Genomic DNA, 20,019 nt, shown 5'->3' on the forward strand with positions numbered 1-20,019 from the left:
ACTTAAGCTTTAAAAACTTGATATCTAGAACTGTTTGCCAATGTTTGGATGTTTTGTTAGTCTGTGTTAATAACAGAGGGCTTAAGCATTTCCTAACCAAACATGTTTTTCTTAATACTTCGTACAAGAAAACTCAACATTCAAAAGTGTCTTGCTGGTTTATATTCTTCGCTGTTTATTTCACTTATCCCTGACTTCCAGAACACGTTTTTTTTTCCCATGCTGTTACAATTATGTGATCAGAATAGAGTGTTTAATGTCACTGAGGGGATTGGGAGCTGAGGACTCAGGGAAGGAGTGAGGACTAATTTAGTAACATGCCATATAGTGTAAAAGCTGCATAGGAATAAATTTAATTAAAATACTGGTCTGCCTGTAAAGGTATTCAGGCAGCTGTAAGCTATTTGTAATGTTTAAACTGTTGTACAAAATCTATATGAAGTTCTTAATCAGTCTGAGTCTCTGAAATTGTTCCGAGTGTTTCCTTCCATTTTCAGTATGAACTCTCCTCTCCTGGCATTTTATACTCTTATGGGGACAAAACCATTATTAAGTATGTGTATACAATACACACTGTATTTGCAACACACTGTTGCAAAAGATAAATTAACTTTGTTATGAGTCTTCAATTTATCTTACTAGAATTATAAAATAAGCTCTGGGATCTGATGAATCTGAGTGCGTGTGTTCAGCATCTTGTTCTATAATTTTATGGCCAGACTGCACAAACAGATAAAGTAAATTCTTTTTTGTCATTTGCCTCCTGAAAAAAAACCACCAGCCTTGTCACTCACATTCTATATGAAACATCTGACCTCATCTCGTAGGTTTTGCTATGTTGACTGGCATAGTTAGATTTTACTCTGGGCAATATTTTAATTAATGTTGACTGATTTAAAATCTATTTCTATGTTAGTTCATTTTTAAGAGATGAAACACAGACAACCAGTCTTTCTTTTTGTTGCCAAGTGGTCTGCTTCATACAGTCTTAAAAATCAAAAGCATGAATGTTAATGATGACAGTAGACAGGAGACTCATTTAAAACTGGGTTGTAGTATGACATTAGGTAAGCCAAAAGGGATGTAGTAGAAGAGTGAGTCTTCCGAGTGAGGAGCAGCGCATTGGAGAATAGAAGAAATGTCAGTCCACGTTGCTTGCCACTTCAGCATAGATTAAAGCCTTCCCCTCTCCTCCCACTTAATTTTATGCTTGAATTTATATTGATGTGAGGATCTAGTGGCTTAATTCATGGAAAAAAAAGAAGAAGAAAATGCTGGATACGTACAGGGAGCCCCACTTGCACATGAGTTAGGGTAAGAATTTAAGGTTCAGAGGCAGTTATCTTACTGGATCAATGTTATGTCTATCTACATAGCGTTTTGTTTCACGGGACCTGTAATCTTTACAACTTTAAACTGTGAACTTTACAGTAAGATGTGGTGCAGATTTTTCCTGAAGGCAGCTTGGGTAGTTTTATTTAAAATATCATCCATTGTTAAAACATAAATGAGTGTATGATTGTTCCCAGTTTAGTTGCTCTACTTTTGATGGACTCCTTGAACTAGCTAGTGATGTGGGGGTTTTAAAATAGCTTACTCAAGGTAGTAAGTACAGGTAAAACGGTATGTCTTGAACTTGCTGTTTGTACTAAGCAAAAAATAACGCTTAGTCATGCATTAATAATGGACTGATATAACTAAGAAATTAAACAATGTTGTTTGCTTGCTTATTCCTTAGTTTTTACTAGTTTTCTCCAAAGTAAGCAAGTCTTGACTAGGCTGGTTCTTGCTGGTGGAGGAACACTGCAGTTTGGTATCTTTCCCCGCTTCGTTTTACGTTGTTGCAGATAGCATGGATGAGAAGTATCTTTTTGGAAATAGCCTTGTAATTCAGCCAACATTCCTTCACGAGCATGCATTCTGCGCAACTGCTTCGCTGTGTCTACTGTCTCAACAGGATTGATATGTCAAAAATTCATGTGGTTCATCTAAGATGTTGTGTATAATAAACTGATTAATATCTCTGCTAGTCACTTAAATAAGGCTAACCTTACTAAAATACCTATAGTTTAATATGGTGAATTGAACTAATCAAAATGGCATTTTAAACAAGGGGTTAAAGTGGTTTAAATGCTTAACACAACGAGGTTTGCACTGTCTTGACCTGTTTAAGTTAGGGCAGCTGTTCTGTGGATGTATATTTCACACTTTTGCTTCTTTGAGTCTTTAACATGTTAAATGGCTGAGAATGGGGTAGGTGATCTAACCTTTTGACTTCTTGGAAGGCCTCTTCCGAGTTGCAGTGGGTTTTTGCCTCTAGCTCTGGGTCTCCGTGAGCTTAAAATGTTAAAATACTTCTGCTAGATAGGAAGTGCATAAATATGCGATGGTTTTCAGCCTCATACAATTGAAAATTCTGAATGAAGAATCTTTTTTTTTTTTTTTTTTTTTCTTTTTGGGATGGCGATCCCTTAACAGACCTGTGGTTTTGCAATGTATCAGTAAATTTTGATGAATTTTAAAAACTTGATTACCTTTTTATGAAGAAGGGGAAAAATCACTTATGAGTTTGAAAGCAGATCTTCTGGTCATCAAAATCTTCCTCTTAGCTAGAAGAGCAATATGTAGACAAAATACAATCACCTTATTGTGGTAGGGGAATCTGTCCTCACTTCTGTGTTGTAACAGCAAATCTACACTTGGTGTGAACAAAAAAGAAAGATATTTGTACTACCTTCTTAACACTAGAATCTTAAGTACTATCATACCTTCCCTTAAATATGAAGTTTTGTGCATGTCTTTTCTTACTCTAAGGCAGTTTACAAATTACCCTTCTTTGTAAATGATTGAAAAGATACATTACTTTGTCAGAATGATTACAGATTTCTGTGTAGGTTTTTTGTTTATGCTTGTGTAAAAACAACAAAAAAAAGGCAAGCATAGTCAGTTGCAAGAATGACATGTTAAAAGTTTAAAAATTGAAGTTTACATGCAGAAGTGCATCTCCACAGAGCAGTAATTTGCATGTTTATAAACAACAAAAAGGTAGTATTTTAATGATCACTGACTTTATTATGACAACTCTGGTCACATATCAAGAAATGGTAAATCTTCCTTGTAAATTCTTATGCAAGGATATCTCTTTTCAGCAGAGTCTGTTACAGCTGGTTAATATAAGTGTTTAAAAACTGGGTTTAATACAGTTCTTTACAATGAACTTTGCCTTTTTGCCAATGAATAGATATCTTTGAACAAATAGGTGTTTGTGTATATATACATATATATATATTCATGTAAAATATCCTGATGTGTATATATGCACAATTTTAGCTCTTAATTTTCATGATCCAAATATCAGGGTTTTATTTGAGAAGGATGTGTTGTAATATTTGGATTTATTTAACTCTGGAGCTTGTTTAGCTTCAAATTAGAATTAAGTGGAATGTACAGAAGTAGTACAGTTGCTTAAGTTTAGATATAAACTTTTGTCTTTACAAAGCAGATGTTCTGCATTTTAACCTTAAATACAGATGATTGCTTAGATTCCTATTGCGAACATGCTTAAGCAGGTTAGCTGTCTACATTTGTTTGGCTACAGAGTTAGGTATTTCTGAAAACTATACAACGTGCCAAGGTGCCTTCAGGAAAAAAAATGATGCCATGTCCTTTTCGTTAAATCAGTGCATATTTGCAATCTGGTTATCCTTTTTCAAGTCTCTGCTTTTTGAGCTCCTAGTGACTTGCTACATTTTGAGTTAACTGGACTCTTAGCTAAACTAAGTTGAAACAAAGGCTTTCCAGCATACAACCAAGTGGGAGTACTGAAACGAAAGCACCAGTTTTAAGTCAGTTGTGAAGACTGAAAACAGTATGTATCCAACATTGTGAGAACAGGTTCTGCATGTGACTTCATGCTATTTATTTTTCCCATTTTTGGTGGTGTAATGCTTCAGATAAACGAATATAGCATAATCTATTACTAAATAGCCAGTTCATTGAGTGAAAGTATAGCTGTACAAATTGGTTACTCTGATTGCAGTAACACCCAGGATTTTCCATGTCAGCAGGATTTCTGGGTTTGCTGGAATTCATCAGTTTGTAGCTCTTCCTTTTTTCTTCCTCCCAGGAGTTTGTCTTCAACTAAAGACAACTAACTAAAGCTGTGGGGACGTGATCCAAAGCCAGTTCTTGACAGATCTGAGTCTATAGGCAGTATCATTCTTATGCTCGAGCTTGCTTCTGGTTTGTGGATGGAGTGACTACAGTAATATGTCAAACATGGATTAGATTTTAAAGGTTGTGCTTTCTTTGTAATTAGAAGCATTGCCTATATCATAAATAGTTACTGCACATGTGCAGACACTGACATTTTAAAACTATGTATAGTTTGTTTTCTGCAAATTTCACTGTTGCTCCTCTATACTACTTCATCTCTTCTGCCTCTGTTTGGAAGCAAAGGGGATGCAAAAGGGTACCTGACTCCAGAAACTGCTAATTTTCCAATTTCTTGATGCTTAGTTTGTTGCAAGCGTATTTACCTTTTTGCTTTCACTTCCAGAGTAGCTTTTCACTCAATTTTAGTTTTAGAAATTGGTGGGTTTAAATTGCTTTGAATATCTGAATTTTTCTTAAAGCCCTAGGTATATTCCATAACACCAGAGGCTTTAACTTCAGTTAGATGGCTGGAAATACAGTCCAGGAGACCTTTGTGAGTTATTTGTAGAGGTCGGCAAGATAGCAAAAATGGGCAGTAGGATGGTATGTGAATTACGGCCTGTGAATTCATAGTTCAGTGATAGGCCTGCACTGGGTTTCGGTGAAGAATTCAGTTGCCTGAAAGTTGGTTGTAGTAGTCAGTTTAGCTCTCGAAAGTTAAACAAGGTGATCTCAGGCAATTTTAAATCAATGAATTTCAAAAGCAAGCAGAAGGAAATGGGAACTTTGTGCTGTGAGCACTCCTTATGTAGAGTGGCTGCTCGGAAGGAAGCTGTTGAAGAGATGCCTTTCTGGATGCTTCTCCCATGTCAAACATTTAAGAGTTTACAAGTCCTATTTCTAGAAACTGAGGATGCTGCGAATTTTAAAGCTATTTCTTACATAGAGTGATTTATTATTATTTTAAAATCTTTAACATTAAGGTAGTTGTTTCTGCATTTTTGGCTTGTAAAATATTGTCTGCTTTTAGTCTTAGATCATTCTGTACTCCTATTGGTTTTTAACTGGAGACATTATTAAACTGATACGGTTGTTTGGACCAGCTTCAGACCACGTAACATGATGTTCTGGGCAACGTTTTTAGTAACTGCTGCTCTAAGAGATGGCATTCTAGTTGTTCAGCAATACAAAAAACCCCTCTGCAATAAATACACAGGCTATATTTACAGTGTTTCTCACTTATTTATGTTTTATTTGTGCATCATAGTAGAATGCTGTGACACCAGCAAAGATGTTCTAGGGTAAAAGCAGAATTGCCAGTCTGAGAGCTGCTGAAATTGCATGGTAATATTTTTTTGAGCCACTTTTATCTATCTTTAAACCTTAACTTCCAATTTTTATTGAAATATTTCCAAGGACTTGAAACGTTCATTACCTGTTGGACTTGGACTTTCTGAAACCAAAATAACATCTCATGGCTTTGACAGCACCAAAGAGGGAGTCGTTGAGGCAGGACCATTTCCAGGTAAAAGTAACTGCTTTTTTGTCTTCATTTCTTAGTTTAAAATCTTTAGGCATATTTTCGTGTGGTCAGAAATACAAAGCTCTGTAGCTGCTTTGAGCATTTGGGTGTAAATTTACACATTGAGGTGTGTGTTAGTAACAACCTTTTTGTCTTCTTTGGGAGCTGGTTTGTTAAAATAGAGAATATGTGCGATGCTTGTAGGACTAGTAGAAACTACTTGGTGTTAAATTAGTCTGCATTTACAGGAGGGGAAGTCCTTGAGCACCTTGAAATGGTGTCAGACTGAAGAATTTTACTATTACATTGCCCTGAACTTTTCTTTAAATGGTGCAGGTATTGTTCTGATTTGAAACATAACTGGAGAGTTATTTCTTGATACACAGTTCACTTACCTGGAGCAGACTGAGTGGAATTGATCTTTGGTCCTAAGACTTGTCTCTTTTTTTTTTTTTTCTTTTTTTTTTTTTTTTGTTATAGTGAATATATTACTTTAATGTATTGCTGTTAGGAGTAATAATGCTTTGGGTCTCTCTCACCAGGTGCTACCTAACAAAAAAATGCTGGTTCTCATGTTTTCACAGCACAGTGTTGTGATTGTTTATAGCAGAAGGATTTTAGTTAGTATTTCATTCACTATGCAAGTACTAATATATGTTTTAGAGAATCTAAGCTAGTATTAAACAATGAGAAGTAGAGAGTGATAAACAAGCCAGTAATGTCAGTGTTTGCCATCTATCTAAAAATGAGTGCCACAATATAGTGTGTGAAAATGATATTTTAAGGAATTATGGAATTATGTAGCTTTTACTGAATTTGAAAGGTTTGAAATGATATCAAATAAGCAGCTGTGAAAATAAGTATCTTTGTAGTCATAGATTTAATTTACATTTCGCTTCATTTCCTGTTTGGTAAAATTCTGTGCTTATGCAAACAGTGATTGACAAACTGTACTTTACATAAATTACAAAGTGAATGTTGTGGTTTCTTTAAGTCTTTGAAATTAGCAAAATATCTAGCTAAAAACTGGGCAGATGGCAAACTGCTCACCATTCTTGCCCTTCTGTATTAGCAGGATAACTGTTGCACCTGTTAGGTGCATTAGTCTGTAAGGGGAAAAGTGTCTTAAGATGGGTTTCAGGCTATACTAACAAATTTTTGAAATACAAATGTTCTGTAGAAAGTTATGTACACAAATGCTGAGCCTTGCACATGGAATTTTTAACACTTTAGATATTACAGGTTTTCCTCCGAGGATATTTTCTTCAGATTTTTCCTACTGCTGTAGCCAAATCGGAGAGAGAGGGAGAACTGGCAGAAACTAAGGCTTGTTATGAAACTATGGACAGAAGAATGATTGCCCTATTTCTAAAAAATTTCTGTTTGAGTGTCCTTATTACAGCTGCATTTTTGAACGCAGAGTAGATGATACTGGAGGGGAAGGGCTTTTAGGATTTGGGGGATGTTGAAAGATGAAGCATGTATAAGGCTGCATTAATACTCTGTTAAATGATAAGAATTTTTTTAACTGCTTGTCTTGGCTCGCTTGCTAAAGTGATTCAGTCTTTAGGCCTTTAGCAGGATCTTGCAGTCAAACTTTTATGGCTGGATGAATCCAGTTGCAGCTCTTTTGCAGCATAGCACTACAGAAGGGCACAGCAATGAGCTGTCTTTCAGTCGTGTCTTCTCTGTGCAATTGGATCCAAATCATTGTATTCATGTACCTCTTGTTAGTACTGCTCTGTAGTATGTTTAGAAGGTAAAAGCCAATTGTTGATTCAGTTACATTGAGTGATATTTTTGGTGTTACTGATAACTACATTTTGTTGAAACTGCTAAAATTTAGTTTTGATATACTTTCTCCCCAGCACACTGCAAGCCCTGAAGTATCGCAGAATTTCTCAGCAATAGCAATAAAAACTTCCCCCCCAATGTGATGGTTACTCGTCACCACAGAGGAAAACCTAATTTGTTTGGAGTTTAAATCCTGAAAACTTCGTAAGAATGCCACTTCACATTTATGTGTTATGAAAGAGTAGCAAAGCTCTGAAAAGCATAATCCTGAAACAGATTAGAGAACACACGTGGTAGAGGTCATTTGAAGTTGGGTTTGTTTTTTTTAAAGAGAACAAGCAAGTGCTGTAAAATCTTTCTTTTTGGGAAGGAGATTACATACCTTAACAGCTCATGGCTCGTATGATCTTCAGGATAGCTTATTGCTGTGTGTTTACACAGACTTAGGAGCAGATGTTAATCAAATACATCTGAAATTGGCACAGATTGCAGTTTACTTCACCGCTTAATGCTGTGAGTACCATTTAGTGACAGTGCAGAGTGAATTCTACCTAGACCTCAAAAAGGTGGTTTCAGCTGTGGAAGCTGTATATAATAACAATCTTTCATGGAATTTTCTGTTGATAGTGTATACATTACTAATGAAGTTGTTAGTTGTATTTTGATTACTCTTTTAAGAAAAGATGTTTGGCATCATGACCTAGAGAAAAAGATGAAATCATGAAAACTTGGAGTAGTTCACTTGAACAGCTGCACCTCTTAAAAAGCGTTTCCATCAGAAATTCCAGCAACTTCTCTGTGAATGCTTCTATTTAGTGTGTTGCTGAAGTAAATGTTTCTTTGTTTTGTAAAAAAACCTCTATCTGTGTAAAAGTGCACATTGCCTTCTAGGGGAAGATGATAGATGTTCATGGTTAAATATGTCCCGTTTTCAGGTTCCTCAGCATCACCCAAATCATCTATTATATCTCCTAGCAATGCAGCAGCTAGCAGACTGGCTGGACAAGGTTGTGATTTAATTATTCCCACAGGTATCGCAGCACTGAATGGATAACGCCCTCGTCTCTGCTGACACTACTAACTCTTCCATGTCTCTAATAATTTGAGTTGCTGTTAGTTGGAAATAAGACTTCTGGGCTTTTTTGGTGGCTCTCATTTCTGGCTTTTAACAGTTCACAAAGTAACCTCTGCTTTCCTCTCTGTATGCTGCTTTTTGCTCTATAAAATTTAAAAATAATTACCAAATGTTAATAATAACAAACAGTAGCTAAAATGGGAGTAACCAAAATTTTTAATTTGGGTTAAAGCTGGAACTTTTGGCTTTTTTTGCCAAAATAATCACATACTCCAGTAGAATAGAGTATGAGGTGGCTATTAGGAATTCACAACACCCAAACTAGGCTTTGCCACTTGACTCATTTTGCACCTACAGGCAAATTACTTAACATCTTTGTCTGTTTCCTCCTATATAAAAGGAGAAAACCTATTCAGTTACCTCATAAGGGTGTTGAAGGGATTCATTACTTGATGTTTGCACAGCATTTTCAAGACTTAAAGAACATAGTAGAGCTTTATGCTAAAGGAGTATCTTCAGGCATCTGTATAGACTTTTTTCCAAACCCTTATTTGCATAAATAACCTGGCAAGGCTAAGGTGACTGAGTAGCACTAGGGGTTAGAGGCAGCAGTAGTCAAAATTGTACATAAATAAAAAGCAATGTTAAAACGTGGTAGTGCTTTGCAGTACTTACTGTTTAGGACACTAGGAAATATTTTTGCAAAATGAAAACTTAAAATTCACATGATATCCCATACTAGCTTGAAAATGCTAAGTATTGGCAATTAACGCATGGTGATTTGCCCTAGATATTTAATTTGTTGCTTTAAATATTTTCTTTGTTGCTGTTTTTATATTGGTGGCTTGTAGAATTAATTATTCTTAATACAATCAGCTAATAAAGCTGAAATAAATGAATTAAATATTGGCTGAACACATCTGGAAAGGGTGATGTTCATTGGAAAAGATAAAATCTGTTTTGAAATTTATTGGTTGTACTTTGTGACAACAGTTTTTATATGCCGATAATTTTCATTTAATGGTCTGCAGGTTGTAAACAGACTTTTAGATTGGCTAAATCCAAGAACGGTGTTCACCTTGTGGAATTATAAAACATAGATTAAGTAGCAAACATGTTTCAAAAGCTGTTTTAAGGTTGGTTAGTAAAACTGCATGCATTCAGGTAAGCTTTATTCAGCCTATTACAACATGAAATACTGAGATACGTACACGCTTTGTATCAGTTTTAAAATAATTTTTTCTTTCTGGAATTGATTTTGAAAATCTGCATATTTCTCAAGTTCTTGCTGTCACCTTGTTCTGCTTTTGCATGTTCAATGGCACAAATCTTCCATACCTGCTATTAATCCCTTAAAGCAAAAATACGCAAGGCCTTGATGATTTACTTTGTGTCTGACATAGGGGGCAGAGCTCAACAGAAGAGCGGACCTGTTGTGTTAGCAGATGAAGTAAAGAATCCAGCAATGGAGAAATTGGAATTGGTGAGAAAGTGGAGCCTAAACACTTACAAGGTATATATTTGTGTGTGTATGTATAGATTCTAGAAGCGAGTTTGCTACTAGATGGCACTAAAGCTTTCAAAGTATTGGACTACTGTATTAAGGCAGTGAGCATCAGCAAGAATGCATAGAGAAGGCTTAGTTTTCTTTCAAGTCTAACATTCTTTGTAAGCATTTTTAAATCTTTGGTTTTAAGGGGAAAATCTTTCCATAGGTGGTATTGATTTAAGAAGGCAAAGAATGTTCCATTTCTAATGTCCCCGTCAATGTACAGAATGTACAGATTTCAGGACTGATGCTTATAATTAAGTCTTTTTGCTATCTTTGAGTTGATTGCTGATACAATAAAATTTTATCTGATGGGAAAAAGTCAGGCCCACTTACAAGTTCCATACTTGTTAATTGCTATTCTGATGTTTTTGTTCTGTCTTGGCTGATTGTTTTTTCTTAGTCTTGGAATTGTTGCTTTGATTCATGTGTGTTTTACTCTTGATTGGTGCTTCTTTGTGATCAATTGGGATTTGATGAATTTAATAACACAAGAATAAAGAAAAGGTGTTTAAAACACAGCAGTTTGCCAGAAGTGACTCTCATTAAAAAGCCATAAGATAAGGAAAAATTGTCAGGGAATACATTACTGTCAGCAGTTCTAAGCAAAGACCAGTTTTGAAAAACAGCTTTTTGTTATGCTTGCAACTTAAACGATATAGGTGTGGACAGATGGGCTCTGCATCGGTGGGTTCTACATCAAACCATGAGGAAAGGAAGAATCTGTGGAAAAAAAACTTCCCTTCTAAAACACAGGTCTGAATCCCTCCAGTGTTAAGTCCAGATAAGGACTTCCTCCCCAGTGAGGTTGGGAAGCAGGGATGGAGGCATTCTACCCACTAACAAATGCTTATGGTGTTCTTTGTGCCAGAATCAGAAGTTTTTGGTTTGTTTGGTTTTTTTATGTCTAATTAAACAACTTTTAGAATTTGTACAGAAGTCTTGTCAGCTGCTCCTGGAGCATGCTGTGGTCCAAGCAGAATATGTGCTACTCGGCTGAAGCTGTTCTTTAAAATTCACTAAGAAACATTGACTCTTGAGGTTGAATCTGCTATACCGCTATTAAATCGGGAGAGGACTTGACCTTATTATCTCTTTTTGGTGCCTTAATTTAGAAAAAAAAAATGAAAAAATTCCCCATGTCTCAACTGCAGAATGATTGAAATCCACTTATGTGAACCAATAGCTGGAGGACTAGTGGAAAATGCTGGGAAAAGTGGTCTTAGATCCTTGTTTAGAATGTGATTTCTTTGGCAGCAGTCTTTGCAAAGTCTGGATTTTTAGATTTCTTTCTTGGCTTAAACCTCCCCCTCCTTGAAATCCAGTATCCTGCCAGTTATGGCATAGCAAACAAAGAATAAGACTTTCAGAAAACTAAATGAATCTGTATTCTTGAAATCTATATGCTAGAAGTTGTTTTCCAAATATGCCTAAGGTAATAGGTCAGTTAGTCTTTCTAGAATCCCATACTGACTTCTTGTGTGTGATTTTTTTTTTTTTTTTTTTTTTTTTTTTTTTTTTTTGGAGGAATAGGGTTGTTCAGAGTGCACGTATGAATTTATTCTGAATTGAGGGAGCATCATGCAAATGTTCCTGGAGATGCCATACACTTGAAAACACTTTGTATGTAGGCTACAGACAAAAAGCATATTTGATCTGACTAAGGACGGTATTTCAATTTGTGGACATACTGGCTTGCTTTGGTTCCCATTAGGAAGTTCGTGGGAAGAAGTCTACACTTTAGCTCATAATAGCTAACTGATCATAGGAGATGCAGATATAAAGGATAGGAGTAAATGGTTGGTGGAGGGAAGTCAGCGACTGAACCCCTCTGAGCTGAAACCCGTGCTATACAATGTTCCAATTTGGCAAAGGGGAGTCAGTGGTGAAACTTGCTGTCAGGAAGCTCTTTATGAATCTGACATGAGTAGTTCCTCTGTCGTGATGTCTGTATTGGGAGCTGTGAAGCGCAAATTACTAATACATTCAGAAGTCATACCCATCTGTGAAAAGATGATTAAGTATGCCTTCGTATATATTGGGTACCTTGCTTTTTGTCCCATATGCATTTCTGTGAATGAGAAACAATCCCTTTTGTTAAGGCTTATTTTTTAAGAAACTGTTTCCAATTGAAAAAATCACAGGAGGGTAAAGCTGCTCTTCTGCCTAGTTAACCATGGACTTTTGTAGACTGTATTTAACTTTTCCCATAATTTATAACTTAAGATTATTCTGTTGCCTTTGCAGCTACTGTCCCTCTTCAGTCTCCCAGTCTCCCTAGTAATTGTGAGTTAGCATCAAAAGAAATTGCCCTTCATTCCATAATGCAGTGGCAAGAGCTTTTTCTGTTCCTTCCCCTACCTCCCCCTTTGGATGAGAAAGGCATTTTCAGTTTAGCAAACAGACCTAAGCACAAGAAAGTTGTGACTTTTCCAGCAATTCTAATAAAAAACTTACCTTTTTGTTTTTCACGTAACTTCTTAAAATTTGAGGGAGGAAAAAACCCAATATACCTGTTTTACAAGCCTTTCTTTAATGCTGGGCTGCTAGTGGAACATTTATTTCTCAGGCGTGTCCACTAATGTCTCTGTTCATCTTTTAACATGTGCAGTTTTAAATATATTTCTCTTAAATGTGTTTTGGTGGTGTTGTTTTTTCTTTGAGAGAGTTACACTTTGCCTTGTGTGACTTTCTGAGAAGCATGGTCTTACTCAGAACAGCGTTCTCCTTTAGAACAAAGCAAAATGGAGTTAACATGTGGAATTTTCTCCATTTGCTAGTGAAACTATACAGCAACATGTGTGTCTGTACTAGTCCGCTTAGAACCAGAGTAAATCAAAAGAGATAATGCATCTTCTCAATTATTCTTGTTCGGTCTCAGTGTTCAACTTCAGCTACATCTCATTTTAACGAAGTGCGTAGTGTAAGTCTTTGCAATTACTAGTTTTTCCTCACTTGTCACTGCTGTGGTTTTGGTTGTTACTTCTGAAGCAAATATTCCTTGGCTGAAAATAATTCTTTCCTTTGTAATTTATTCTTCCTTCCAAAAATTATCCTTTCCATGATTCGGATTTTTGTCTTGCATTTCCATAGGAGGAGGTGTGTGTCTCAGCTTTTTTGGAAAGTAGCCAAAATTTGTCCATCAATTCCGTAGCTCCTAGTGAAAGGCTTATTTATGCTCTGACCACACTCATTGCTCAGCTGTGTTTTGTGTTTTCCGTTGCAGATGTTGGTCGTAAAGTTGTATTCTGTATTGATAAGAATTGTTATGCTCTCCCAAATTTCTGATTCTTGACAGGCAAATGTCTCCTAGATTAGCTGTGCTCTTTCTTGCTAATTGGTTGAATCTAATGAAGTAGCCCAAATAGTCTGTACCTTCCCATCTTAAGCTTATGAGTTATGACCAAGTCATTCTGCTTTATCATTCTTGAACAGACCTGAAAGTTCTAGCAGGTTAAACGTGTTATCTCTTTTGGATGCAGGTAAAGACTGGACTAAACTAAAGTCCTTGAATTTGGAAACACTGGGAAATCCAGTGCTGTAATGTATTTGGGGAATTTGTTCATGTGGGACTTAGTTATCTCTTCACCTCTTGGGACCACAGATCAACTTCAAGTAGCTTACCGTAGCAGTAAATAATTCCTGCTTTCCATAGAGAAATTGTCCGGCTTTGCTAGACATCTGCTTTACAAACTACTTCTCCCATGTCTTGGTCAAGGGGACCCCTGGGGTGAATCTCAGGAGGCTCACTGCCAGGCTGGGCTCGGATCTCTGGCAGAGAAGGTGTTGCGGATGAATGGAATGTGGTGCAGCCTGAGCTGTCACAGCCCTTGGCTGGGTGAAAGTGCTTACAGCCTTGTCAGAGTGCATTCTCTGCTCACTGTGTTAACGAACTGCAAATCTGTTAAGAATATGACTTGTGACAGAAAAGAAATAGTGTAAGTCTTTGGGACAATCAGCTCCACTTCATAGATGTGTTAATAATGAGAAATGCATTTTAATAGTTTTACATACTCCTCCGTTGGCCTTCCTGGCCACCTGGGCACGCTGCCGGCTCATACGCAGATGGCCGTTTTCTGCCCCAGGCCCTTTTCTGCTGGGCAGCTTGGCAGCCGCTCTGCCCCCCAATTTCCCATTCAGTTTTAAAAAACATGCAGAAACCCACCACCTCCTTACTTTTCCCGCTCCACCCCCCAAAAAACCCCCACACAACCACCACCAACAAAAAAAAACCCACACCACCCAACAACAACAACAAAAAAATCAAAATAACATTTTTGGAGAACATAACATGGATGATCTGGAATTGGATGGTTAGTAAACAAAGCCCAAAAGATCACTAGCTAGATATTTTTATGCAGAACTAGTAATACTCCTGTTAACTGACTTTAATGCAGTGGGCTAAATTACTTCTTTTAACTTAATGAGATTCACCAAACCTGAAAAGAGATGTGTTCTTTTACTTGAGAAACAATTAGTTATGCTCTTGATTTGCTAACTTGAATATTCATCCTAGTAGGAGTTGAGACTTGTCCAACTGTTCTTGCTGAGTCCTGATAAACTTCTAAAGACTGTGTTGTTTTTTCAGTTTGTTGTGCAAACTTATATTGGGACGAGTGATTGTGAAAGAATCGTGTGTAATTATACGTCCCTTGAAGCTGAAAATGGGTGTATGCTGTGTTGTCTTGAATATATTTGATTCTTAATAATTTAAATTATTTTTTTCCATAGTGTACACGTCAGATCATCTCTGAAAAATTGGGTCGTGGCTCAAGAACAGTAGATCTGGAACTAGAAGCTCAAATAGAAATATTGAGAGATAACAAAAAAAAATATGAAAATATCTTGAGACTGGCACAGACGCTGTCCACACAACTCTTCCAGATGGTACATACCCAAAGGCAACTTGGAGATGCATTTGCTGACCTGAGTTTGAAATCATTGGAACTTCATGTAAGACTTTTATAGTATTAAAAAATAAAATGGCAGAGATGAAGATAAGCCTAATTGACCCGTGCAGGGTATATAGTAGTTAGCAGCTACTTTTCTAAACATTGTTGTTAACAATACATTACATGCTCTTTGTGTTAAAAGCTTATGTAATTCACTTCAAACTATAGGAAATTATGGAAAGTACTGTAGTTCTATAATGTTTCTTAAATGTTTACCTTTAGCTGACGGTCTGACTCAAGAACTGACAACTTTTCTTTGTATAGGAAAATGCATTTTGCTATTAATTTTGCTTCTAATGAAATGTCATCAAAGTGTTGCAGAGTGTTACGTCATTTCAATTACAGGATGTCTTTGGGGAATTTGCCTGGGAGTAAGTAGAATAGGGCACGTTACTTCACTTGTGCACATTGAATGTGAGTAAATTATTGTTCTGTAGCATATTTAAGCATTGAGATTTCATCTCAAAGCCTTTTTTAATCAGATTTTTGCCACTAATAGGACTAATGTCTGTATTCTTACGTGGTTGGAGCTTCTGAGAGACACTCGATCTTTAGATACCTGCATTTGGGTTGTTATGATTCCTTGGTTTAGAAATGTATGTATCACTGGCACTTTTTGTGCGATTAAAAAAACTGCCGTAAAGAGAGGGAAGGGTAGATGTGTACAAACCATAGTAGCTGGCTTGCTTCTACATTGATTGTTCTGTAGTTCCAAAGTTAAAGCAATTTGATAATGCTACCCATGCTTTGGAAAACCAGTATAAAGGGGTTTACTGATTCCATAAAACATAGCTGCTGAAACAGCCCAAATTATCTTTGTGATTATTACAGCTAAAACATCTGTCTCTCTATTTTTCCCTCTTCATGAACATCTATTCCTGTTGAGTTTCAAGGGAGGAGGTGCAGCTCATGCTTGCACAGAGGAACCTTAACTGATAGCTAGCTCAAAAAATTTGAGGTTCCTGCAGTGGAGGACAGGAACTTTTAATATTACAGTCTGACAGATGAAAATCTGTGAAAGCAGAGCACTAAGAAATTAAATCATCTGCTAAAGGAAGAAGTTCTTAATAATCAGTTTACTCCTGACACACATATGGGCATGTGGTTTGTGGCAGAACTTAGTGATTGTTATGAAGTTTGTGCTGAAGCTGGGTGTTTCTTCTGAAACTTGGATTAAATCTGGCATCATGCTGTTGTTTAAAGAGTTTTCTTTTTTCTTTTTCTCCCCCCGCCCCGGCCCTGAATAGTTTGTAACTTCCAAAGGGAATACTGTTCTTCCAGGTTCTTTCAGCATCTTGTACTGGTCTTGGAATTTGTTTCAGTCATTCATCTCTTGTGTAGATTATTGAATGAGGCTGTTGATGAAAATCAAATAAAGGTTTCTGCTGTAATAAAAGTTATCTAACCTTTGCCTCTTGGAGACTTGCCTGATGTTTGTCTCTTTCCTCTTTGTGTTTCCCCTTTGTTTAATCTTTACTGTATTACCATCTGTAGCCTGGCCTGTTCTTCTTGGATGTTTGGATTGCATTGTTGCCTCTAAAACTTGTGAAAGACTGAAAGTAAAATTTCTGAACAGTTAGTCTTTAATGTTTAACGTGATAACAGTATAATTTTTTTTAAAAAAAAAGACAACTAAAAAAACCCCCACCAAAATCTACACCACTTCTTAAGGTAATATTTCTTATTTTTTACATGATAACAAAATGAGATCTCAGTGTGGGATCTGCAGAGGTATTACTTAATATGAATGTTTTGCTGTTTCTCTTTTGGATACAAAGATAACTCCTGGTTCCAGGCTCTTGTGCCTCTAATTACACAGACAAATGAATTCCAATTTTAATTGACCTGTGCATAGAGTATGAACTGAGTATAAACGCTTTGATACAAAAAGGATTTCCTGTCCATTTCATAAGAGGTATCTGCAGAAGTCGTGGACAAAACTCAAGTTTATAGGAAAATGTAGGACAGTTTTGGTGACTAGCGTGTTTCTTAAGTGCTGCAGGCCACTGAAGTCCCATCCTTAGCCCCTTCCTTTGAATTGGTAGCGTTGCTTATTTGGGTTTGCGATGATCTGGGTCAGAGGATCAGCTGGAAAACTAATTGCAGTTTTGCCTGCAGGAGGGAAAAGATGGGCCTAGACACTGCAGCAGCAGTCCTACTGGTGTTGTCTCTGCCTGTATGCTGCTGTTTATTCCCTGTGATAGCCTCCTGTGTTACTGTTTAGCTGGCAGTGTTAGACCAAAACCAGCTGAAAATAGGCTATTTTTTTTAATTTCAGCAGGATCTGTAATGGTTTGGCTGACTGCTTTTGCCAGCCCAGCAGCTTTGCAAAGCAAAGGTGACAGGTCTTTAGAGGTGTTTACAGGCCTTAACTCATGAAAAATTGCCCTAAGTTCTCTCCTTTTTTTTTTTTTTTTCTTTTTCTTCAAATTGCGTGCTTTCACTGCACCTCCTTTTCTAGAGGATTCTTTCCTTACCCTCATGAGGTCATGAATGTTAACATGAAATATCATTTGGCTTTGGTGTTCGTGTCCTTGTCAGATGAAGGGAAACTGGGAGAATACAGCACTTCTGAGTCAGTTGTTGGCAGGGTGCAAGCCTAAAAAGACCAAGTTCCAAATGTGAACCTAGTGTGTTTTACAGCTATTACAACCAGAGATTGTACTCTTTTGTGAGAACTCCCATCTGCAGAATATGAAGATGCCATATGGATGACATAAATATAATAATTGGTCTCATTTGGCATCCATGCATTAGGAAAATCTTTGCAGCCTTTGTCAGGGCTTACGCTTCTGCTAGCAAAAAGACATGAACAAACATATATCTAAATGTGACTTGGAAATGCCTTGGAAATAATTTTGCGCTTGTCACTTTAGAATTCATGGCTGAGCTACATTACAGTTTTTATTTGCTATCCATTATAATGCCGTGCTCTTCAATTATTTACAGCCTGTGAAACTGTGATAGATGTTGGGGCTTTTTGCAGTGCCCTTTTCCAGAATGTAAGAATAAAACTTAATAGCTAATTAATGCTGTGTGCCCTTGTGAACTTAGTTATATTACTGTATTTAATGTAGTGGTGTCTCTATTGGTATTAAAGCATTACCTGGACAGCCACATGAGAGATCCTGGATTAAACCCCTGCTGAATGACAATATAAAGATTACATTAGCACTTACTTTTAAGTAACATTCAAGATTTCTGAGTGCAGGAAAATCACATTATAAAATAGGATTTGACATGATGCGTGGTAACAAAATTGTAAACCATAGTTTACTGATGTTAGATCATTTCTTGAAAACTGGGAACTGAATATTGTATTGAAATCATATCTGTTTAATCATAACCATACCCAAATAGAAGTGAAAGAACTACCACATCTGTACGTTTGGGTTTTTTTATATATAGTTGCTGATGAATGTTATGATTTTAAATGATCTACAGTTTTGTTTTCTCTGCTCTTTGTTTATAGGAGGAGTTTGGCTACAATGCAGATACGCAGAAACTTCTAGCTAAAAATGGAGAAACTCTTCTTGGGGCTATTAACTTTTTTATTGCCAGTGTGACTACATTGGTGAATAAAACAATTGAGGATACATTATTGACTGTGAAACAGTATGAAAGTGCCAGGTAGCTATTCTGTGTCTAGCTGTTTTCATTATGAACTAACCTTCAGGAAACAGACTTTGTATCAGCTTAGTCCTTGTATTTAAGTGACTAACCTGTCAGATAAAAACCTTATAACACAACTTTCATATAATTAAGATTTACAGTTAACTGCCTTATTGCACATATCTTCAGATGTGTTGTGAATATTCTGTTGTAGACTTAATTTTACTTGTTAGCTCTAGGAGTAATAATATGTGTTTTCTCCTGTGTGCTAGATTAAGCTGGCTTTCTAAGCAACGTGACAGTGTAACATTAACCCTTTTATCCAGGTACATTGTAATAGATAAAATGACCTCTTTGAAAAACATTTAATCTTGCGCTTCTGTTGATGCACAATATGTGCAATTCACACCAGTTTTTTTCACGCAGAAGTTGCAGGCTTGGTCACAAAGGAGAATATAAAAAAAAAAAGAATTTCTTTGTGAGTGAAATCATCTAGCAGTAGATAAGGGGTTTCCTGCCCTGGAGAAGGTTACTTTCAGATGTGGCATGGTACTCTAAAGCCAGGTTCCCTTTTCCTGCCAGAGTTTGGACCTGCGGTTCTTTCCGATGCCTGGTTCCATTTAGACTTTCTTTCACTTAATAGGACAAAGTTGTGTTTCTTTTAATTTGCCAAAAGATGCAGTTTATGCATGTAATTTTTTGTGATTTTTTTTTTTAAGATCAAAATTTGCAAGCCACTTGAGTTTTGAAGTCATCCACCTCCCCACCCCTTAAATTGTTCTGTTCTAGTGCTTATTTATAAGCAAAATAATGTTATTGTTATGATATTTAGGTAAACTTTCAAAAGGCATGAAAGGCAGAATTAATATGAATATCATGTATTGTTTTATTTTTGACACTAAAGCATTTAAAAAAAATTGAACAGCCAACCATTTCCCACAACTTCCAGGTATCCCCTTGAAAATCTGTACAAAATAAATCTGCTACAATTGTTCTTGCCAATCATTTTCATTACCTGGTTCTTCCCTCCTGAATTACCTTCATTACTTTCCTTTTCTGTTGATTTAAAAAAATCAAGTATTTTGCCACTTCAATAAGGCGAATAAATGACAAATGTTCTTTACTTGCGTAGACAGTCCATCATTTTGCTGTGTGAAAATAGGTCACATTTATTTCTGTTCCTATTCTTCCCTGTCCTGAGTTGCACTTCAGCGTTCATCTGTTTCCCTCTTCTGTCAATTCCGAAAAGGAAACAAACCAACAGAGAGTCAAGTCATAAACTCTAAATCAAGCCTGAGTCATAGTGGCAATAAGAATCGGGAAGAGCCCTGTGAATATTACTCCTTTTACCTCTGAAAAT

At 36.5% G+C, this 20,019-nt stretch overlaps 1 protein-coding gene across 4 annotated transcripts in view; it reads left to right on the plus strand.

The window, feature by feature from the left end:
- The window catches only part of ARFIP1 (ADP ribosylation factor interacting protein 1), a 44,270-nt gene that overhangs the window by 12,894 nt on the left and 11,357 nt on the right, over nt 1–20,019 (plus strand). For 2 of the 4 annotated variants that reach the window (XM_055705945.1, XM_055705954.1), the window contains 5 exons: nt 5,572–5,680; nt 8,407–8,502; nt 9,950–10,059; nt 14,827–15,048; nt 18,520–18,677. In XM_055705945.1, coding sequence (XP_055561920.1) covers nt 5,572–5,680; nt 8,407–8,502; nt 9,950–10,059; nt 14,827–15,048; nt 18,520–18,677 — 695 coding nt within the window. The remainder of the gene's footprint in view (nt 1–5,571; nt 5,681–8,406; nt 8,503–9,949; nt 10,060–14,826; nt 15,049–18,519; nt 18,678–20,019) is intronic. The other 2 variants (XM_014277905.3, XM_005436674.4) reach the window with 2 other exon arrangements.

Source organism: Falco cherrug, chromosome 1, assembly GCF_023634085.1.
Source record: "Falco cherrug isolate bFalChe1 chromosome 1, bFalChe1.pri, whole genome shotgun sequence".
Lineage (NCBI taxonomy): Eukaryota > Metazoa > Chordata > Aves > Falconiformes > Falconidae > Falco > Falco cherrug.